This window comes from Parasteatoda tepidariorum, chromosome 1, assembly GCF_043381705.1.
Source record: "Parasteatoda tepidariorum isolate YZ-2023 chromosome 1, CAS_Ptep_4.0, whole genome shotgun sequence".
Taxonomy (NCBI): domain Eukaryota; kingdom Metazoa; phylum Arthropoda; class Arachnida; order Araneae; family Theridiidae; genus Parasteatoda; species Parasteatoda tepidariorum.
In genome coordinates this window covers 75,477,986-75,503,149 of record NC_092204.1, presented here as the reverse complement: position 1 = coordinate 75,503,149, position 25,164 = coordinate 75,477,986, and the positions used below count along the sequence as shown (strand labels likewise).

Here is a 25,164-nt window from a genome sequence, read left to right as displayed (position 1 = left end):
GAACATATTTCGAAATAATTTAAACTTTTGTAAATAAACACCATATGTTTCATTAAGTTGCAGATTTAACATGATATATTTTTCATTAAAAAGTACATATATATGACTTAAGTAGAGAATGCTAATTAGGTCAAGTTTTAAAAGAAAATTATAATTTAGATACAAATTTTAGGTTAAAAAATACAAATATGATATAAAAATATTCATTATACTATTGATAAAACACGCTCATTTTCATTTTTCACATTTTTTGTAACTATTTCATGAAAAACATTTTAAAACAATAAATTTAGAGAAATATGTAAACAAATTAGAAAATAATTTTTAAGTGAGTTTTTATAAATTTTGTATAAAAAATGGTTAATTTAAATAAACAAAGAAGAAATAACTTTATTATTCCCAACTTTTGCAATACCTTTACAAGCTAACTAAATACCCTTCAATTTAAAATATTTCTTCTAACTTTAAAAAAAAATGATAAGAAAAACACTCAATGAATGAAAATTTCAACAAAAAAAATTAGTTCACTATCAAATCTCATCATAGTTTTATAATTAACCACTTGAAAGGTAACCAAGTTTTTATTCCTTGATGATAGTATTTTGATTGTTATAAATTTAATGCCCCACGCGTTTGAATAAAGGATTTTATATCACTCATTTGGAAGTCAAAATAATGTTATTAAATAAAAAAAAAGAAGATTTTTCTAAATTTTTATATATGCTATTTAAGCAAATAGCACTGAAACAATTTATAAGTTGAAAAACTGCTATTTTGTTAAAGATATTGTAAAAACAAATACATATACACAAGCACAATCAAACCTCGATATATCAAACTTGAAGGGAGAAAAGAAAAATTTCTTAATGTCCAGATTCGAGAATCGTTAAAAATCAGTAGTAGAATAAAGAAAATATATCTTTTTTTTTACATACATTTTAAAAAGAAATTCATTTTATATTACACTAAACAATTTGTACAAGAAATTATAATTTAAATGAAGATTTCATCTTTGTTTTCTAAAAACCAATGTCTGGCTTTTTACATATTTCCTCAAAGTAACCACAGCAAAAATGATTGTATATTACTTCATGTTTTGGAATCGTTAATAATTTGCTGCTTGAAATTTGAAACTTATTTGCAATTTCTTTTTTACCAAGTCCTCTTGCTTTTTTGCCTGAATTTGTAAATCGAGGTTCGATATAAAAAGGTTTAGCTGCATTCATATCTAGAAAAATTTTGCTTTTGGAATGTAAAAATTATAAGTGTGTAATAGCATAAGTTCTTATCACTAAATAATAGCAGTAAAATAAAATTAACATAAAAATTCAAGATGCGTAGTTCAGTGGCAAAACGAGCAACCATTTACACACATCTAATGCTAAAGATAGAATCATATTGCATGAAGTGGTTAAGAATTGAAATAAGAACATATTTTTTGCAAGTGGTAAAAGTTAATACGGGAAAAATATCAAATGTCTCTCCCTAACAATACAAATCATAAACATCCACTGAAACATAAATAATGGAGTGTGACCTATAAACAAAGTCACTTCAATATATATATATATGGTTGTAATTGCACATCAAAAGACTTGAAGTAATAGTTAATACTTAGATGAAAGCACCTTTTTTATTACTGTCGCATAAGGGAAATATTTCCATTAAAAATTACATTTCAATCAATAAGCAAATTAGCCAAAGAAATGTTACCTTAGAAATATTTCCCACTTTCTTTCCACTACAAAAAACACGCATAATTTGCTTTTAAGTGTTAACGTACAAATTTAATGGCACTCGGATTTAGGTTCCATTGCACTTTTGATACTCAAATTCCGCATAGTTGTTTATAAAATCAATTGCAACCCACAAATGAAATCTTAATAAAATGGTGTGCTTAGTTCACTTTTTAATGACTAACTTCATCTCGTATGGAACTAATACGGGCACATACTTTTAAAGCAGGTCCAAGCTTCATACTCATTAAACTCATCAAATGATCTTCTTTCAGTAAGAGAAGAGCTTGACCATCAATTTCTTGTGCTCTGAATTCATCAGCATAATCTGAACAACCGGGTAAATCTCGAACAAAATCCACAACATCAGTAACCTTTAACATTAAAAATATTATTCATTTATTAGAAGTGCAATATTATTATTTTCATTATATATCTGGCAAGGTTTAAATTAGTGTTACCTATTACTTACTATTTTAAAACAGTCTGATGCTTCAAAAAATATTTACTAAGTGTTAACTTTTCTAGATGAAATATGTTTAATATTCGGCTCAAATGCATAAAAAAAGTTCAGTTATTAGTTAATTATTTTAAACATTTCAAAAGTAAATCTTTATTACTGTAGTTAAAAAAATTTTTTTTTAGTAAAATCTTTTAAAAGGCAATCTTTTTAAAGGAAATTATAAAATTTAAAAATAAAAGATAATTTGATGTTAGATAATAAATTATTTTTGGTTGCAAATTATACAACACTTAAAGTACTTATCAAGCGTAGCTTAATATTTAAAATTAAAAAAAAAGAGAGAGTTTAGAGTTAGAAAACTATAGCAAGTTTTTACTCTATGATAAATAAAATTATCAAGAAACTATTAGCTCAAACACACTGTTATTAACTAGTTTCACCAAATCCTGAAAATAAATATTTCCAACTATCACTAGCAGAGATAATCACAGGACACTGACAGAAAGAGAGAGAGAGAGGTGTTAGAGAAATGTTTTAAGTAAAACTAGTCACACAGTGGCAGCTTTTTTTTTTGCTTTGTAGGAATTCCAGTAGAATTTGCATTCCAGTAGAATTTTAAGAAATGGGCAGTAAATCGCTCTCTCCGCGTTGAAATGCTGTTTGTTACCAAATGCTGTTTGTAACTCAAACAGAAAGAAAAAAAAACATATGAAGATTCTTAGAAATGAATAATAGGTAATAAAAAAAGATGATACAATAAAAGCAAATAACAAGAAAAAGAATGATTGTAATTAAATATGATAAAATAAAAAAGGCATAAAATGAAGATTACTCTTGTTTTTCAAATTTTATAAAAGTTAACAAATAACTTGAATGCAAGAAAAAATAAAGCAAAGCTAATGAAAGAAATCTACAGAAATTTATTTAAAATTTTTTTTTAAATGAGATAATGCAAAATAAAAGCAATTATTAATTTTCTTCTTCTTCTTACTTATGCTTTTTTAACCGATTAATTATAATAAAATAGTTTAAAGAGAAGAGCTGGGTGATACAGGAATTTTAACATATTGTTCACAGGTAACAAGTCAACTCATCTTTTAATGCCCAAACACTGTTGACCCAGGATGAGTTAACTATTATTGCACTTTCAATGTCGAATGAACTCCTCATTGGTCGACAGCGTTTGGGGTTAAGATCATTATTTAGAATATTTTACTTTAATACCATATTCAATTTTTAAAAAAAATAGCCGGTGACATAACATAGTTTCTGTGTAAAATTGCTGGCCAATAAAGTGTTAATATTTTGATATATATTGATAATTTAAAATATCCATATTTCTCAATATATTCCAGTTGAACTAATAAACTTTATTTTTACAGTAAGACGCAGTTAGAACAATGAAGCATTTAATGAGGAAAATCGAGCATTTTGTACAATATTACACAAGTAATAATACAATATTAAAAATGTATTAGAGTGTATTTTCAGTAAGCAATTTATTTCAGTTTTTCTCTTATTTAACAAGGGAAATAAATTTAGAAAAATTAAATAATATCAGACATAATTAAAAACAAAAAATACACAATGCTTGATTAATTGTTTAAAGTACTTAAAGTCTCTCTGCATTCAGCAACCACTTACATACACAGACTTTAAGTAACTAAATTTTACTTAAAACATGGATTGAGATGTACTACAGTTATAACAACATCTTGAACACATTTTAGAAACTATAGAAAATGCAAGATGAAACCTTTAAAACATTGAGTGACTCATGAGAAAAAAAATCAAATGATAAACTTTATAAAAACTAAACAATCAACATTAGATAAATATATTTTCACTTCTCAAAAAAAATTATCCTGAAGCATTTCCTGCAAACTGCTTTCTGTGTTTAAATTTTTAGCATACTAACTTGAATTTAGTGAGCAACAGGATCTAACTGCTCCTTTTGATAATGATCTCATTATCATTGTATTTAATAATTTTAGAAAAAATTTAACAAGCAAAAGGATTTAACAAGCATTAGCACATTTCACAAGCCTTCTTGTTAAATACATATATTACTGTATACACAATAGTATTGTATTTGATTAGATATCCAATAAAACCTCTTAATAATGATCACCATATTATCGTCTTTAATTCTTGATAAAATTCACAACATTATCGAATTTGTTCATTGAACTACATAATCCCATCTTCAATATCACTATTGTGATATTGAAACAGAGACAGAATCTTAAAAAGAAGCAATTTTAAAATACTAGATAAAATATCAGATATAGAAAACAGTGACAATACTCACAGTCCATTTTAAAGGAGATTTGGTGGCAAATTCTCCTTGAGAATTAGAAGTTTGTTCTCCCTCTTCCACTTCAAAAGTCGGTGAAGGGGGACGGCTTTCTTCTTCTTCTGGTATAACAGCTTCATTTGAATCACCTTCTATTTCCATTTGTTGCTCTTCTTCATTCTGCTCCAAAGTAACTTCTGCTTTCTCTTCTTCTGTTTCTTCGGGCATTTCACGATCCACGGCAATAGTCTAAACCAAAAAGTTAGAGAGGGTCAAGAAAATAATAGATATTATACACCAGGAATCAATAACTGTTATACTAACTCATTTTGAAATCACTTATTGGGTTGTTGGGAAAGTAATATTTTTTTAATGAAACTGAGAGGAGATTTTCTTAGACAGAATAAATATTTATTCCATCATACATTGTCCATTCCCAGTTCACTATCTTTTGCCATCTTTATGGCAGTGTCATGACTTCACATGCATAAACTTTTTTTTCATTGTTGATAAAAAAATGATCCAGGTGATTTTTGACTTTTGCAAAGGTTTCACCGACTAAAAAATGTTGTAGAGTGTAGAACATTGTTATAGAGAACCTATTTCTTGCCCCCAGTGATGATGTGCATCAAAAATGAACAATTTTTTTGACGTTTGAGAAGCATATTAGAGAAGTTGATGCGATGACTTTTTATATCTGAGCATGAGGAATCCATATGTCCAGATTTGAGATTAAACTCAAAGCTTTACAAATGATCACGAGCAGTAAAATTTAAAAAATTTCATCTTTCAGAGATCTCACAAATTGTTATTTACTGGTTTTAAAAAATTAATGCTTTTATTGTGTTTTCATCAGCTTAAACTGGCATAGTGCATCTTCCTGCATTTTAATCAAAATTTTGCAAACCAGTTTTGGCATTGACATACTGTCAATACATCTTTTCCATATACATTGGATAATTCTTTCTTGCTTGAACAGCATTTTTAGCTCTCGTATAGTAAAAAAGTAAGTTATGCTCTAAATGCTGGTTTTTATCTTCTATTTTTGAAAGGGCACCAACCAAAAAGTACAGTATAGAATCAATCAAACTTTTTTTCAAGTAAGACCTGCAAAATATATGATTATGCAGTTTAGGAGTGAAGTTAGCTGTTAAAAAATATAATTAAGTCCCTTGTTTGAGAAAAACGAAAATACTCTCTGTACAACCCAAATATATTACTTTAAGAAAATTAAATTAAATTTTATAATAGCAAAAATTAAAAAAAACTCATTTTCCAGTACAATTTTTGTCTTATAGAAATCCTAAGAGAGTTCTTGAAAGTAGTTATTTAAATAAGGTGGGTGATAACTTAAGAGGGTTGGCATTTCATCTGGAAGAAATTTATTTCTTTAGGGCACTGGAGAAAATTGAAAATAAAAGGACCAGAAGAAACCGGACAAAATGGAAGAAATTGGCAGAAATGAAAGAAACTAAAAGTAACCAATAAAATTGTTTAGTAATAAGTATTAAAATAATAGCTTAAATTGGAGCAAATTAAATCAATCAAGCTATCTATTGAGAAAAAAAAGATAAGGAAAAATTATGATTGTGGATAATTATAAAATATTAAATTATGACTTAAAAATGTACGAAAACTAATAAAGAAGACTAGAAGATTAATACATTTATAATTTCAAATAGTTTTAATAAAAAAATTTAATTAAAAAAATTTGAAATTTTAAACACACTTTCTACTCATTGAATACAATAAATATGAACATTTGTTACAGAATCGGCATTACTTTGTATTTTTTTAACTCTGCAACTATTTCTTAAACTGACAGCTCCACGAGTCTCAATATTTTCATCAATTGATGCATAAACATCAAACATACTGCTTGAGATAATTTCCCCAATTTCTAACAAATCCTCATTTTGCCCTTCATCATTAGTATCCTTAGAACTTCTGTTTTTCTTCTCAAAATGAAATAACTTGCATATTTTTTGAAATGTCCGTTGAACTTCTGAATGCTAGATGCAGGAAACTACATTTTAAAGACAGTCAAAATGGGTATTATTAACATTATAAGAATAGCATTTATGAGGAGAAGTTTAAAACAAGATGATGCAAATGGAAGAAACAAATTATGTGCGAACAATTTTTTTTTCATCTAAAAGAAGTGTTCTAAAGGAATTGATAAAGACAAATACTTAAACAATTAGGCTGGCTTAAAATATAAAAATGTCCTTTTCTTTTTTTTAAAATTATTTCTTACCCATTCTTTTTCTTCATACATAACAGACTCAGACCTTTTCCAACTCTTTTTTGATTTTAAGCCCAGTTTCTTCTTTTTTGATTTACCACCTGTGAAAAAAATTATAAATTTATTACATCTCTTACATCATTAAATTATAAAACTTATTTATTAAGATATTTTGTAGAAAGCTTATTCTGCCTTAAATTCTTCACTAATATTATTTAAAAAAAAAAAGAATTTTACTCTAATAACAAAACATTAAGGAATTTCCAGCAAATAATTTTTAAAATAGAAGAGCATTGTACTTTATTTTAATAAAGTTTGATAATTTAATTCATTAACACCAAACTTTGAAACCTATTCAGAACATATTACAAATTTGGTTTATTACAATTTCATTCACTACTCCTATAAGTTGAACAGTATGTTTATTATTTTTCAATTTTTGTGGAATGACCCCATGTTCGAATAATATTGGAGTATTTCAGTAAATATTAATATTTTAATTAAGAAGTTAAGCATTTGGAAAGTCTTAGATAATCTGATTTTTAAAAGTGATTTAATAAAGTTACTTTATGAGTAATTGAACTTAGTTTCTCCATAATTTCCATTTTATATTTGTTTTCTATAATTTTTATCATGATAACAAAAATATGCTAAAAAAACAACCCTACATAAACATGGGAAGGTAAACAATATTAAACAAAATGAAAAGGCAAAAATATTTAAATTAACTAGAAAAAACAACAAGACTGTCATATTAAAATATACATAAAATAAGAGGCATAAAAATCAAAGGAAAACGTGATTTATGTGGTTTTTATTTTGAAAATTGCATATCATTTGGTAAAAGATACTAAAATGTGCTAAATGGAGATTTTGAATCCTAAAACATGTTAATTTTTGTATTATATAAAATTATCATTTTTAGTTTTTAAACGTGTAACATTAAATAATTTCCAATTAAAAAATTAAAGTGTAATTAAAGGTAAATTTGATACCGAAAATATAAAATCTTCTAATTATTATGTAGTATAAGTAATGTCTAAGTCAGTTTAGTATTAACTTTAATTAGTATTTTTGAAATGTTTTACATTACTTTTTTACTGTCATAACAAGCAAATAAAAAGATTATCATTCAAATAATTTTAATATAAACCAAAATATATTTTATAATTTTGATTTATTTAAAAAAAAAAAAATTCTGCACTCATAAATAAATAGTTATATGCTCTTTATATTTATTTAATGGGTGGGAAGCGATCATATAATAATGAAACTGTTTAATATCACTTTATTTGCAGGAGATATAAAAGTATTTAGAAATAAAAAAAGAAAACTTTATTTCTAAAGCCATTTCATGTATTTACGTTCTGATTTCCTTTTTTTTTCTCGGTATAATTTACATTCAAAACAAATAACACAAAAATCATTCAAAATAGTTAAATAATAGTACAGATAAAATTAAAACATTAAAGCTCGTAAATTAGTTAAAAAATATAAGAACCAGTAAATCAGAAAATTAAAACTATTTTAAATAGACATTTAAATTATAAATTTTTCAATACAACTCAAAATAATTTATAATGACCTTTTTTGCTGCCTTTCTTTTTATGTTTCCGAAGCTCGTCACCTGAAAAAAAAATTTAATTTCTAAATAATAAACTAAATAACTTAATTTCTATGAATAAAGTAAGTTTGACAATGAAACTAATTTTACAACTTCATTAAACAATTTTATTGCTAAATTGTTAGTTTTGATTTAGTTTTGTTTTACATATAAATTAAACATTTGTTTAATTTTATTTCAAACAAATTAATTTACTTATCCAATCAGTAATTACACAAGTGGAAAGAACAAGTTTCACAAAATAATAAACTTAATTAATAAACTACAAGATACAGATTTAATATTTTTCAAAATCCAATTCAATGATGCCAACTTATTTTCCCTTCAGCTCTTATTTGACTCCAAAAAAGGACAGGTAAGTAAATTAATATTAGAATTACCAAATAGTTTTCAGAAAATAAACTTATATTTTTTAGTTTTTAAATAAGAAGCATATTTTTTAGATATTTATAATTTTTTGTGATGAAAAAACAAACAAACAAATTGACAGTTTATTTAATGATACAGCCAAAGTAAAGTGACTTCACAAAGAATGCTCATAATAATCTAAAAGCAGAATAGCAACCTTACATTTTAATTCAAAAGTTTTATGTATAATAGAAGTTAATATAGGAATATTCCTTTAAGGAAAATAATTCAATGCCCTAAAAGATTAGTTATGCTGTCAATATTGAAAGTATGTTACAAGTTAGATAACTTCAATTACATTTTAAATAAAAAGCAAATCAAACCTGTTTTAGATTCTTGCTCTGGTAAAATTATAGCTAACCGTTTTGAAGAGCCAGCATTAAAACGTTTAGCACATGAAGTAGAACAAAAACGTTTTGAACGTTTGAATTTGGCTTTGGGACCTAATTTTCCACAGAATTCACATTTAGCTAACTCAATTGGGCCACCTCTAATTTTCAAGATCTTGTCTTTTTTCTTTATTGTAGCAGAAATATCTGTGAAATACAAGTAAAAACATTTAGAATGACTGTGAAACTTAAAAAAAAAAAAAATTATTTAGAATAAATAAAATCATTTTCTAGGGGTGAGATTTATCAAAGCCAAAATCATAGTCTTTTCTTTTCAGAATTCTGCCTCACTGTGAATAAACTTTTATTATTTTAAAAAGTAAATAGTTACAAAACTTTATAGAGATATAGCTGAAATGGTAACAGAAGAAAAAAAAAATACTTTTCCTTCATTTTAACAATAAATTTAACATTTGAAAATGTTATTGAATGATCAAAAGAAAGGTTACATTTTAAGTATTTCGGGTAAGTACTAAATAAAACTCATATGATTTTTCAGTGAATGATAGGTTTAAAAAACATTAGAAAGCAGCAGGTAAGTAAAACTAGAAAATCCAGATAGAGACATGTATAAATAGAGTCACATATGAAATAGTTAAAATATATTAATATATTTGTAAAGTAAATAAGAACATTTTTACAAAATATTAAATAACAGATAAAGTGTTTAAATATTTTTCAGCATTATAAGAGTTGTTTAAAATAGTACCTGCACACGAACTGAAAAGAAACTAAAGCTCTGAAATAAGCTTGTGTTTTTAAAGATGAACCATGAGTAAAATAACAAAAAGTAGTAATTTTCTTATGCATTGAATAAAACAAGCGTAAATAATATGAAAAATATAGAGATGAGTTATACAATATTAATACAATGCAGATGTTTTAAATAAAAAAGCTTATATAAATAAAAAGAATCAATGTTAAAAGTTACTAAACTAACAATTACCTGAATTTGAATTGTTGTAAGGTTCTGCATGTTTATCAGAATCGTCGTCTTTGTCGGTAATACTATATGAGGGCATTGTAACCTGAAAAAATATATACATATATATGTGAAAAATATTGTGGAATAATCTGGAAAATGATTCTAAAAATTTAATTACAGTTTCTGGTATGTAATAATTCACTAAGGTTAAATAACACTGGGGAATAAAGTTTTTGTTGTATTTATACAAATGTTAATTAACCTTGTCTATTTCAGGTGTGTGGATTTCAAATCTTAAATTAGTTTTGCTCCTAAAACTATAGATTTTTTTTAAAAACTAACTACATTTTTAGCCCTTTTTTGTTGTTGAAATGTTACGCATATTACCCAACCCTCTTTTGTAATGTTATGTATAATAGAGGGTTGGGTAAAAGCTGAAAAATTTTTTGGGAGAGTAGAGACACACAATCTGGATTGAAATGGCATAAGAAACCATGTTCAGAAATGCCCTAGTATACCTCTAGCAGAGCTTTTATATAATAATGTGTTCAGTAGCTCAAGAAGAAACAGCTCATAATAGGGAAACACTCCTAGTGGTGTATGACATTTTTGGACATAGGTACCTATGCAATATTAATCCTGAGGATGTACCCTAACTCCAACATTTACGCGAACCTTTGTTATGTATAATGTTTTTAAACTTGTACATTTCGAAAAGAAAAAAAAAAACTATAGATCGGAGAGACAAACTAATTGCAAATTTGAAATCAGTCATAGAAAAGTATCCAAGATCTGTTAAAAAAATCTCATGCAACAGAAAACAAAAAAAAAATTTGCTCCCACGGTGATTTTTTATAATATTCAATAAAAAAATAATGTTATTTTTAAAGAATGCTATAAAATCGAAATAAATAATAAATTCAAGCCTCATAGTGGACCAAAGAAAAAAAATTAAGACCTCTTTCTGTACACTATATAAATACTAGACTACTTTTAACACGCTCATTACCAGCCAAGGGCTATACTATATTCATCATGGAACTGTTTATCTATAAGGATAATATCAAAATTAACTTTTCTTATTTTAGTAACCATTTTAATTTTTAAATTTTTATAAGAAGTTAATTGTGATAAACAATATGTTATTGTCATGAGGAAATACAACATTTTCAGTTAAAATAAACTAAACTCAGTGGTGCAACAGCCCATAGAGGGCCAAGGCCTACTATGCCCATCTCAGTTTTCTTGACCTTGGGCTCTGAGGGGCAGATGTTCCGGCTGTGTGGTCAACCGAACACGGAGCCACCAGTGCTTAGTACCTAAGTATAGCATGCTTTGTACTCATTTTATCGACTCAGTGAAGGGATGAAAGGCTGAGTCAACCTTGCTCGGCCCGAGGATCGAACTCTGGACCTGAGGCATGAGAGAGCCTAGCGTTACCATTCAACCGCCGGGCATCTTTCTGCTAAACAGTTGGATGATAATATGCCTCTTGCTACAACTTGATCTGTTTTTTTTGACACAAACTATAGAAAATATTTTGTCACATGATATCCCATAATACCGCAATGAGCATGTTAAAAAGGGTAAACAAAAAGTATAATTTACACTATTTAAGTACAATGGCGCCAAGTTTTATAGCTAACTAATTAAATATACTTTTTTTACATCAACATAAGAACTTAGGGTTATGATTTAAACTGGATATAATTAATTTTTTTACCGAAATGGCTCTTTCTTTCATGTACTTCCATAATCAGAGTGAAGTAGATAAAAATCCCTATAGGCATAATTATATATATATATATATANGACGCCACACTATTTAAATTGTTGGCACTTGTTTTTAAAATCTTTTAAAAATGATTATTTATATTGCAAAATATTCTTGAGAAAGAGTTGGGTGACATATATATATATATATATATATATATAGAGAGAGAGAGAGAGAGAGAGAGAGAATCATTTTCTAATTCATAAGAAAAATAAGTTAGGAGCTTACAGGAAATGGTTCTGATCCTTCCTGAATGACAAAACCTTCAATTACATGAGTGAGAACATGTGGCTTAACTATTGCTTTTTGTGGTTGCTTCACAGTGACTGAAACCTCTGTCATGGGCATAACTATTCCAATATTGTCTGGCTCCACTTCTTTTCTACTTGGAGCAACTTTTTCTACAGGCACTGGACTCGGCAAGGCTGGAGAAGAAGATGGAACAGGTTCGTCCATTTCCATCTGAACTCCCTCATCAACAAGAGGGACAGCTGGAGAAGGGGTAACAATGGCGACATCCGGTACCGAAGCGGCTTCGATTATTTCAGATGACTGCGGTACATCAATGTCAATGGGTTCTTGAGCAGCAGGTGAAAATGCAGATTCAGTCGCAGAAGATTTAAATGGTTCTAAAAATAATACAATTAAAAATATGCAGTCATTATGATATTATTATGTTGTTAAAATAAAATGAATTTAATTAATAAATTCTTCATCTCTAAAAAAAAAGGCATTATCTTTCCACATTTTAAAGAATAGAAGTACTTGACACATTTATAGTTGAGATCAGATATTTGTTAAAATTACTTTCAGTATTTTACTTTTTCATTTTTCCATGTAGGTTGCATATTTTTGATGAGCTTGTAATCCATATTCAATGAATTTGTCAGTTATAGGTACAAAATGAGTATTAAAGTACTCTTTTAAAGTATCTTTTATAGTCAAAACTGTATTCAATTATTTTTTCTGTCATGGCAATTTTTCCTTCACTTAAAGCTTTCTTTGAAACGGAAAATCACTGCTCTATATTGCCATGTGACAAAGTCAGAGCTGCTTATACAACTTTGCCAACATTTGAAAATGTGTAATCCTCAGAAGTGCTTTACTCGGAAATGTAATGATGTCAATATGTATCGATCTTTATATTTTCACTAAGGTCATTTTTTCGAATTGAATTTTTACTCATCAAATAAAATACCTTCAAGCACATTAAAAGGTATTAATTAAGCATCCATAACTAAATCTTTGCTTGAAACTTCTTTGTCTCTGGAATTCACTTGGAATTCTTTTACCAAGCATGTTTTTTTAAAAATAATATGTGTAGCAGCTGCAATATAATGGTTTCAAACTTTACATAAAAACAGTTTTATGCCTGCATTTGATTCTTTCACAATTTCTCCCAGGACTTCTCTAAGGGCAACTAACTAAAATGGAAGAAGATTCACAACCTAACTAACTTCCTAAATTTTTTAAATTAGACAAATCTTTAATTCCCTTTAAAACAGAAGTTTTCAAGAAATGCTCCATCAAAATGCAAAGCACTTGAAAAGTTTAATACTACAGTTCATTTGTTAGATATTCTTGATACTGAAATAATTTCATGAATTTCTATGAACATTTTAGTCCATGCAGCTATGAAACTGAGTTCAGCTTTTATGATTGGTTGTTTTAGGAGACTTACAATATTTTTACATCAGTTCCTTTTAATTAAATCCGATTTTTACAAAGAAATATTTTTTATAAAATAATTAAACACATCATCTGTGTGTTCCAGAATTCTAATAGCACCTTATAACTACATGCTTTAGAAACTTGGCTGCGGAAGATTAAGTTTATTAAAATGGATTTCTTTAACCATGTTTCGTAACCATGTTTTATTAAAAACAGAGAAATTAAACAGATAAAGTTAGAAACATAAACCAGGTACTAGAACTTTCAAATATATTCCTGATAACAATTGATTAGCTAGAAAGGAGTTAAGTAGACAATGCAGTTACTAATTCATTTCTACCAATATCACAGATTCAGCCACATTGCAGTTACCCTCTGTTACTACAAACTATTAAATTAACATGCTCTGATTAACTAAAACAACATATATTATTAGTTGTTCTTCAAATAATCTTCATAAGATAATCAGAAAAAGTAAAAGCTATTTACCTAGGAATGAGACAAGATTTTCAGCAACTTAAAACTGAGGTTTGCAAAATGACAATCCACGTAGAAAAAAAATTTAAAAAGTAAAATTTTTATTACTAAAACTTTGCAAAAAAGTGATAAAAGGTGACAACATATGAAAAAAAGGGACAAAAAGTGACTCACTTCTTACCACGATACATGCATAAATGCTCTCCAGAATTAAATAAACAGGCTTGGGAAAAAGAAATGGCTATACACATTTGCCAAATTCGGGTTTTCGGTACTTTAAAGTCCTTACTTTCTTTTATCTTTTGTACAGAACTGGTACAATTGTGCCCTAAGTCTTTTGTGTCATAAAAGTATTTGCTATATGAGAGACAAACATTAATGTTTTGCGATACCATATTTGTTTTGTCTTCAACACAATATGTCCATCAACATATGTCTCTTATATATCAAATACATCTTTATTTAAAAAAAAGCAAGTCTTAGGGAACAACTGTTGTACAAGCAGTCTCCAAATGGAAAATATAGTTTAACAATTACATTGAATAAAAATAGAAGGGACAAATACGACAATAATTAAAAATGTACCTAATGTTTTCGCTGATGGAATGAGTATGATGGTGCAGCATTTCTAATGGAAATTACTGGTCAAATTTAAGGGAAAACATGTTCCTTTTAATGCTGACATTGCTCTAACTGACATTAACTAACATTGACAAACTATTTTGCAATATATCTGGTCAGACCTCTAAGCAATAAATTTTTAAATATTATAAACTTATGCACTATAATGTAAAACAAGATTTTTAATTCATTACCTAATATTTTGTTGTAAGTGGCAGCAAGTTTTACTTCAGCTGCAGCAGGCTTTGTCTGATTTGCAGCATCTGCTTTCTGACTTGGTGGAGGTTGAGTTTGAGTCTGTGTAGTTGCTGTCGTTAAGTTTGAACTATTAGATCCTGAAGAGGCAACAGAAGTTCGATAATGAAGAAAACGAGATTTATGTTTACCCTGCAATATTAAAAAATTATTAAATTTTTCACCAGCATTTTTCTCTACTTTTGGTATTACATGTGTCAGGTTAGGATTATTTCAACTTATTGACAGTGAATTAGGGTAAAAGAGAAGCTTAAATAAGAAAAATAAAATAAATGAGTGCAGTATTATCTGTAAATAAAATATTAAAATTAATAAACAGATTAATAATGATTTTCATTCATTAGTAAAATAGCTTAACTTCTGGGGTAATTTCTATTTAGAATAAAAATTAAAAAATGCGACTATAAAATAAAATGTTAATTTTGCAACTCACATACTGTACATAATGTCTTTTTAATATGCAATGTACAATTTTTATGATACTTTTAATTAAAAATATCTTTAAAAACTCAAATAAATATAAAAGTGTTTTTAAAAATTCTCTAAAAAATTTAAGATAATGAAGAAATTTTTAAGACTATTTCATAATTATTATTTATGTTTTAATAACAAAAAAATATTAAATTTGAAAGCAAAATTAATATTGAATGTTGTGATAAAAGTTTTCGATCAAATCTATGAACAATATTTTATATTTAAAATTAAAAAAACTACTAGATAACACAAATGGTATACTCTTTGTTTAAGAAAAGTCATATTAATATTATTTATTTATTAGTAAAAAGAAAATAATAATTTAAACATAATAATAACAAGAATTGTCAGAAAAAGAATATTTCATTCAAATTTCAGGTTTTGCTAAAGTCATAGAAAATTCAACCATAAATAAGAATGGAAATATAATAAGTAACTAAACGTGCATATAAATTTCTGTACAAATAAGATAACTATTTTCTTAATGTGCAGTAAAATTAATTTACCAATGTTTTGGTTACAGTGGAACTTATTCCTGGACTTGCTGTAGAAACTACAGTTTGAGTTGCAATAGAACAACCAGGACGTGAAGCCTAAAATAAATACAATAAATTAAGGCAAATTTAAAATACAAAAAAAAATAGTTAAAATTTTTTAATACTTAACTTTTTTAACAATAGAATTTATGGACCCACAGACACAGAATAATTTAAGAACTTTACATTATTTTTGGCGGCTAATAATTTTTATTAATAAACTGGAAAAATACTAAACAAACAATTTTTATTTTTCTACATATTCAAAATAACACAAGCAAAATTATATTAGTTTTAAGTTTCTTTTAATGTATGATATATTTAAGATTAAATACCTTTGGATAATTATAATTAATAAAAAATGTGACAAAAGTTAAAATAACATATTGGTTTATTAAATTATTTTGGAACAAAAAGTGTTAATTTTTTTTAAATTTAAAAACTTCACTTACAGTTTTAACCTTAAAAACTTGCGGTGCAGGGGTGGCAGCTGGAGTTGGTGCAATGGGTTGGGGAGCAGGTTGTATTTGAATTTGTTGTGTAGGCTGATGTGGCTGAATAGCCTGAAGTGCTGTTTGTTGATGCTGTTGGATTGGTTGTGGTTGAGGAGCAGGCTGATGTTGTTGAGTTTGCTGCTGTACTGTTTGTTGTGACTGCTGAACTTGTTGAGGTGGTTGAATAGGCTGTATTTGTTGCTGCTGCTGTTGTGCTTGCTGAGTCTGCTGCTGTTGTTGCAGTGCTTGAGATTGCTGTTGAGATTGTTGTTGTTGTAGTTGAGATTGCTGTACTTGTTGAACTTGAAGTTGCTGCTGAGTTGTTTGCTGTTGCAAAGTTTGTTGAGACTGTTGCTGTATCTGTTGGGCTTGTTGCTGAGGCTGTTGCAATTGAGCAGCAGATGCAACAGGTACAGCATGGATAGTAGCTTGGGGTGGAGGTGATTGAATGAACATATCTGACTGTTGGCTTCGAATGAATATAGGATTCTGTCCAAATAATGCAGGGGAATGTAAAGAACCGGGTGTAGCCCAGGTAAGTCCAGGAGGAAGAGATGCACCCAATGCTTGTAAAGATCCTGAAATGGCAAATATTCAAAATTAGCAAAATTAAATCATACCCATATAAGTTCTTATATGTTTCCTTTCACAGAGTGTTAGATTGTTTATGTTCTGATTTATGTTTTGCAGAAAATATACTTGTTTGTTAGTAAGAAATAATAAAAATTTTCTTTTTTCAAAAATTATTAATTTTTGTATGAATTTTCATTAATGTTTTTTAAAAAAAATTTTTTCTGCATGCTAGTCAATTTTCACTTAATAATGTAGTCAGAGAAATGTGTATTAATCAGAATAAGCAGGGTTTAATGAAGCAAATGACTGTCTATTTTTTCCATAGTAAAGAACAGTCAATTTCTTTCTTTCTCTTGTTTTCTTTTAACACAATTTCTTAAATGGATGGATAGAAAAAAGCATTTAAACTTTAAAGTAGTAATTTTAAACAGTGACAGTCATAAAAAAAAACATTTTTAGAATTCAAAATTCCATTTTAGAATTCACCTAGAATTTAAAAAGCTGTTAGTAACCAATGTATTAAAAACTTCAAGCGACTATAAAAGAAAATTGTTTCTTTATTATAACGATACAATAAAAATTGATATAAACTATGTAATTTTACTTTTATATTTACATACACAGGATTATTCCTGTTTTACAATTTTAATTTTAAAAACTCAGGTCTGAATTCCTTATGCAACTTTGTCTTTTTTTCATCAAATACATGTCTTAAGAAATTGGTACATTATTTTTTTTTAAAAAATTTCAAATTTGAAGTTAAATAAAATAAAAATTTATTTTAAAAATGACAAAATTAAGTATGTATAATTAGCAAAATTTATAATCTTCCCCTTAATAACTAAGCATATGTTGTGTGAAAGTTCCATAACAATTTTAAACTGTGCGTAATTAATAAAATCAATTAAACAGTATTTTTTTAGTTGGTGAACATAACCACATATAAATTTTTTTTTTCTTGAAGACTTTGAGTTTAGGTACTTCACAAACAAAATCTCCAAAAATAGTGTCTATTTTCTTTTTCTTTCTAGTTTTGAATTCAGCCTAAAAATAGTCAAAATAACCAACAAAGTCTCAGATAAAATAAATAAACATATTTATAACAAATATACTTTACATGGAATTTCTAACTGTGGAGCTAACAAAGAACAAAACAGTTTTGATATTTGAAATAGATTTAATTACAATCAAAATCAATTTTAAAAAACTTCAAACTAATATTTGTTTATTAAATATATTTGTTTAATGAAGAGATTTCCTTTCTCGATAAAATATATTGTGTCACAGAAAATCTGTGCCTTTTGTTTTAAACCAATAAAAAAAAATCTGTACCTAAAATTTGAGCCTGGCTAGCAATCATGGTTGGAGCTTGAGTAGTTATGATATGAGGAGCTGATGGTATCTGTTTTAATTGACTTGTTGCAATCATTTGACCAGCACACGAGACACTGGGAGATGGTAGAATGGGTGATTTGGGATGAAGAGTGGCAGGTTGAGAGATAAGCTGAAATCATTTAAACTCATGAAGTAAGAGCTGAAATTACTGGATTTTCAGGACTTTAAGAGGTTTTTAATAATTGAGGGAGAAAATTCTGAAGCAATCAAGGCTTTTGAGGAACAGTAGTAAAAAATATATGAAGTTAATAAAAAAATTGACAAAACTCACAATTAAAGAAGCTAGTATGATAATATCTGTTAAATTTAAGCAACTAAACAATAAATAAATTTAGTGGACACATATTTTCTAATTGATGAACAGTAGCAAGAAAGATATGGAGCTTACAAGTACAAATATGCACAAAATTATCAGAATTACAAGTACAAAAATTACCATAATAATACTGAAATTACAGAGAAAAAAAATTTAGTTAACCCATTTTAATTACTTCGTATAACATTCATATTAATAAGATACAACAAAAAGCATGATCAAAAATAGATTTTTTGAAATATACAAAATTTATTGCAGAAACTTACATAAGATTTTCCTTTTTGACCATCAGTTATTGCTTTAGCTTGATGAGGAATGACTGATTGAGGATTTGATAAAACACCAAGTTGACCAATGACAACAGTCTGATTAGCAGTTGTAGCAGGAATGAAACCAGACTGACCTTGAATTACAGCAGTTGATTTAGAAGTAGCTAACATTTGTCCAGATATACACGCTTTCGCCCCAGCAATTTGATTGCCAGCTGGTATTAGGTTTTGGGCACCAAAGGCTCCAACCTGAAAACATCAAATTCAAAAACCATTTGTATTTCTCTAAATTAGTTAGTTTAAAGCAACAATAGCAAAACTCATTAAGTACAACAGAGTAATTTTTTTATTAATATCTGTGTGATTTTATATTTCATGTTTGAAAACAAGAATCTATTTAGTATGAAATTTCACATTTTTTTTCTATCCATCGACCCATTTGTATTTTATCATGAAAAATTCCTCGTTAAAAGAATAAATTGTTGAAAATAAGCTTCTTTTAAAGGTAAGCAACAATTGTCAAGTATCAAGTTAAAATATTTTTCACAATACAATTTTTAATAATTAAAATGCATAACTGAAATTAAGGTATTTTGACAAAAAATACAATTGTTAAATTAATAATTAGTACTAATATATATATAAATAATTAGTAATAACTAGTAATAATATTAATAATTAGTAATAATATTAATTATTAGTAATAACTAGTAATAATATTAATTATTAGTAATAACTAGTAATAATATTAATAATTAGTAATAATATTAATAATTATTAATAATATTAATAATTATTAATAACTAAAGATGAAAAGTAAATGTTTTTCAGTATTTAGGTAAACTTTCGCTCACAATTGCTTAATGACCATGATAAAAATATCAAAGAGAGAATCTCTAATGTTTGACTAAACTTCCTTAATGAAATTATCTAGAAAACCAGAGAGTAATGTTTCATATTTACAAGTAAAATGATTCGTCATTGAAAATAATATTTGAATGGAGGGAGAAAATTAACAAAAAGTGATGACAACATATAATTTGTCAAACTTTTGATATAGCAGAAAGTTGCGCTCCCTTAAAAAAGAAAAACCACCTCAGAATCTTAAAATACTGAAAATAAAAGCCTTCCTTATCCATCTAAGGAAACTGATTGTAAATTAAAAGTATAATCAAAATATATTGTTAGCTTAATGCTAATCTATCCATTGCATGTATTTTCAGATAGCCTGAGATTGAAAAATAAGGTATATCAGTGTTTGTAAATTGACAGATTGTAAAACTCACCGACTGCATGGGAGCTGAAATTATTGTTGGAGTGGCTGCTTTATTTTCCATAGCTTTTCCTTGCAACTGTAGGCTTATACCTGGAGTAGCACCAATACTTTGTATGGCAGGTTGTATTGTCAAGTTGCCTGGAAGAAACATGTGTTGTTGCTGCGGTGCATACACATGTTGTAAATACTGATTCTGCAAAGGTTGCTGAATAACTTGAACCTAATAAAATTTGAAGAATTAATTTACAGTGCATCATTTAATATAAAGCTACATTCCTCTTCATTTAAAAAACTGATGATGATTATAAAATATGTTACATGTTTGGGTCTCTAAATTCATACACAAAGTAATTTTGCATTGCAAGATTCTTTACATAAACCTAAGACTGTGTTGAGTCATATAGCTATTGGATAGCCAATTTTGATATCCATGATACAAAAATAAATGGCTAAAATATAGCTCGACAATTAAAAAAGGTTTTTTTTTTTATCTAGTGTAGCCTTTCATTTATTTTTTAATGACCTTTAACTATTAGTTGTCACTGTGCCTCAATTTTTTTTTTTGATTTTTGCAATATTTTATAGCACAAAATCCAATTCTTGCCTGATTAATTTTTATATACTTTCAAAATATTTCTGTGATTTGCTGCTCTTATGAGAATAATATTATGCTCTTCCGAAACAAATTTTCAGTTTTTCAATTTTTGCTCAAATTTTTAGAATACTTTTTAACGCTTCAAGTTTTTGGTAAAATTGTTGTGTCTTCTTTCTCCCCTAGAATTTAAAAAGCTGTTAGTAACCAATGTATTAAAAACTTCAAGCGACTATAAAAGAAAANTTTTTTTTTTTTTTTTTTTTTTTTTTTTTTTTTTTTTTTGATTTTTGCAATATTTTATAGCACAAATTCCAATTCTTGCCTGATTAATTTTTATTACTTTCAAAATATTTCTGCGATTTGCTGCTCTTATGAGAATAATATTATGCTCTTCCGAAATCAATTTTCAGTTTTTCAATTTTTGCTCAAATTTTAGAATATTTTTTAACGCTTCAAGCTTTTGGTAAAATTGTTGTGTCTTCTTTCTCCCTCAAAATTTTCATAACATTTTAGTGTTTTCTTTTGACATTCTTTTAAAAAAATTGAAATTATGATTTTATAAAATAAAATTGTGTACAGAATAATAGTAATAGTGAATAATTGAATTTAAAAATATAACTTTTATAAATGGAAAAGATTTCAGTTAAAAATGAACTAAAGTACAATTTAATCCATAGTATTTCTGTACAGTACAACTAGAAATCAATTAAACCAGACATGAATAAAAAGCATAATTGAAATTTAATGAAAGCTCTTTATAATGCTTATCACAATACATGTGATAAAGGTTATAAAGAACTTAAAATATAGTTTTAAACTAATAAAATTTGTGTTGAAAAATACTTAAAATCAAAATGAAAAATTGATTATATATATAGGCCACTAAGTAAAATATTTATTATATTTTTAAAAACTATGGCTTATTTGAGAGCACACTTAAACTATATTTTGTTAGAAATCCTTTCAAATAACAGTAATTCCTATAAAACAAATCAGTCTGCTCAACTATTTTTTAAAATTCCTTTAATACCGATTAACAGTATAACTTTCACATTGTGTGTATGTGCGGGCAAATTTGAAATACACAAATAGTTTGTGGTAGCTAATAAATGCAACGAAACATTTTTTGATATAAAACTAAAAACTAATAAACATGCCTAGTTTTAGATGGCTAATTACTAATTACTCTCACTATAAATAAATACTTCCTATATTTTTAATTTATCAAGTGAAATGAATAGATAGTAACTTGCAGTAGTCTTCTGGCAATATTCAAAACAGTATATATATATTTTTTCCATCATAATCCAAACAACAATTGTTACACTTTGAACAGACAAGTTTTACAGATTTGATGTAATAATTTTGCTCTAGCTAGAATCACAATCAGAAATATAAATTTTTCCTGAAAAATTAATAATTGCACAGTGCATACTATACTGAAATTATTAGATTTCCCTTTATCATAACATAATTAATTTTTAGACAAGATAAGTTTTAATAAAAATTTTATCGAAAATAAATATCTTTTTTAGAGGAAATTAGTAATGTTTTCTGTTTGAACAATAGAAAATATAACTCAAGTAAAATAAAACAAATTTATGCATATCTACACTATTGTAGTGAGTAGCAATCATGTTACTGAGTTGTAGTTAATTTAAATATAAATCTGAAGAAAAAAAAAAGTAAAAACAAGATTTTCTTTTTACGCATAAGACATTATTTTGCCTTTATCAAAGATTTAGTTCACAAATAAATGATGCAGAATAAAACAAATTTATGTATAAAATTTTAAAAAAAAAAAAACTGTTTTGGTACACTTTTGTAGTAAGCAGCAATCATGTTACTGAGTTGTAGTTAATTTAAACGTAAATTTGAAAAAAACATGATTTTCTCTTTATTTTGCATTATCAATGATTACTCTGCATTTATCAATGATTTAGTGCACAGTTAAAACAATAAAAATTGATATTTACGAAATTACAATTAAAACAGTCTGATGTGAGCCAGGGGATTCATGGAAGTTAAGGCATCATTTTAAGACCAATGGAATGATAGTGATAATCTGGTCAGTATTATGCACAGGCCACCTTTACTTCCCAGATTAGCTTTTTGAAACTGGGTAAACTTCGGATTAAACCTTAGTCAGATAAAATGATAACTCACTGCCTTTAACCAGGTCATTACGGCTCTAAACTCATTAAATACTAACTAAAATATACTTAAAATTGACAAACAGAATACAACTCAAATAATGAAACACATTTGAAATTGAATAATTACTTACATGAGGTAAAGGAGAAGCTGCAACAGAGGGTTGAACAGCTACGTTTTGGGGAGGGGTATGCGAGGCAGCTGAGTGAGCTAACATGACTGCGCTTGCTGATACTGGGGTTCCACTAGCAGATCTATTGGGAGCTACAGAAACTGAAGCTACAAATGGCACAGTAGCAATGCCATATGATGCTGCAGATTCACAAGGTACACTAGCTGATGCTGACTGAGTTTGACACTGCACTTCTGCATCTTCAGATCCCATTCTCAGATATAACTCCTTTGAGACCCTCCTACAATTAAATGTGACACACACAACTGATTAACAAAAAATATAGGTGTCCTATACGCAAAATAAAAAGATCAACAGTTTAATTTCAGAAAATTATTTTGTCTTTATTATTTTTGATCAGGTAATTTTTAAATATTTGTAATCTTTTCCCTGTAATAATCATCAGGGGTGCACAACCAACCTATGATATGCGCACCAAATGTGGCCCACAAAGTCTTTTAACTTGATCCTTGAATTGTCTAATATATTAATAGAAATTTAAAAGAAAAAAAAACAAAAAAAAAACATAAATTTTATTTCAGCCATGCACAGCATAAAAATGAGAATTCAGTTAAGGAAATGGGTTAAGCGCTTGCAATGAAATGCAATTACTTAAGAATAGAACAATTAAACTACCAAAAAAAAAAAAACTCGATAATTCTTTAGAGAACTTCCTAGAATTACATTTTGCAAAAACAATTGTTTTAAAGAATTGCAATGGATGTTCTAAGTTAAAAAATTAACAAATAAAAAAAAAAACAGCTTAATCTTACAATCTCATGAATTTTTTAAAACTTTTTTTTCCAAGCAACAATTACTATCAGAGTTTTATTTAGAGATCTAGGGATCATGGAATTAAATCTTAAGCTAAATACACATGCTTGGGAAAAAAATTCTTTTTAATGATTTATAATTTAAGAAAATTCTGATTCATTAAAAAAATTTAAGTTAACATTCATTTCAATTTTTGTAAACTAATAATTCCACTAGATAATTCTTAGAGAAAAAATTTATTTTAAAAATTAGAGGGACAACTAGAACCAGAGTCCTATGTTTTTTTTCTTTTCTTTTTTTGATAAATCAAGCCCTAATCTCAATATACAAATGAACAAATATAAAATGAAAAGTGCAAAAAATACTATAGAATGCATATTGTTATAGCATTAGTGCTGTCATGTAATTCAGAATTGCACAATATTCCAGCATTTGTTTTCAAAATTTAATAACATAATTTTAATAAATTAACATCAATTGAAACTTTTTTAAATATTGTACTCAAAAAAGAAACCTTTAACTAGTGTAAATAAAAAAAAGAATGCTTTACACAATAACTTAATTGTATGTTTACAAGGCATTATAATTAAATATGAGTGAGAATATTTCTTTTTGAAATATTTGATTTAACAGAATTATTAGTTTGCAATTCATATACTGATTACACACAAGACAAAATTTGGCAAGATCACTTTTCAAATCCTAAGTGCACTCTTTAGTCTTCAAGCATTTGCGGATCTATTTGCTTTTTATTTTACGAAATTATACACTTTTTTTATAAGAAATTAAATATATGTCAAATTTTAAATAATTAAATGGCATTTATTACCTACCAACACAAATAAAGCCATCCCTAGTTAAGATCGCTTCTTAGAATTAATTATAATTACAGCAGAGACGCCATCACAAGATTGGCATTAATCGCTACAAAAATTAATTGTTTCTGTAAAAAGATTAAGGTTTAGAAAGCTATTTGAATGCTTTAAATTATTTTTAAGAAATGTCATTATATGCAGATCATATTTCTGATGTAAAGTTAATATAAAAAAAATATTATTACAAATCAAATCTACTCCAAACACCCTAGCAGCCGAACTCGACTCCAAAACCAAATTTACACCGGTAAGTTGAGTTGTTTCCAAATATTCAGTCAGGGACTACGTTACTCAAAGCGAGCTATAAGCAAAGTTACGTAATGATTATAGAGTAATCTTACTCCCATTTTTCATGAATTATTCATTATTACCTCTTT

At 27.1% G+C, this 25,164-nt stretch overlaps 1 protein-coding gene across 3 annotated transcripts; it reads right to left on the bottom strand.

Annotated features, from left to right (window-relative positions):
• Positions 1 to 1,144: 1,144 nt before the first annotated feature.
• LOC107444261 (polyhomeotic-like protein 2) lies at positions 1,145 to 25,041 on the bottom strand. 3 transcript variants are annotated; one of them, XM_071182457.1, is made up of 15 exons: positions 24,973 to 25,041; positions 23,100 to 23,379; positions 20,228 to 20,437; positions 18,939 to 19,190; positions 18,294 to 18,465; positions 16,347 to 16,966; positions 15,865 to 15,951; positions 14,824 to 15,016; positions 12,089 to 12,489; positions 10,108 to 10,189; positions 9,096 to 9,308; positions 8,326 to 8,367; positions 6,753 to 6,841; positions 4,511 to 4,744; positions 1,145 to 2,110 (listed from the first exon to the last, which is right to left on the bottom strand). In XM_071182457.1, the coding sequence occupies exons 2-15, from the start codon at positions 23,349 to 23,351 to the stop codon at positions 1,910 to 1,912; spliced, it is 3,048 nt and encodes a 1,015-aa protein (XP_071038558.1). In that variant the 5' UTR covers positions 23,352 to 23,379; positions 24,973 to 25,041; the 3' UTR covers positions 1,145 to 1,909. The 3 variants fall into 3 exon arrangements, with proteins under 3 accessions (XP_071038558.1, XP_071038554.1, XP_071038557.1); XM_071182453.1 differs by having other exon boundaries at positions 24,746 to 25,036; XM_071182456.1 differs by having other exon boundaries at positions 24,742 to 25,022.
• Between the last annotated feature and the right edge of the window lie 123 nt (positions 25,042 to 25,164).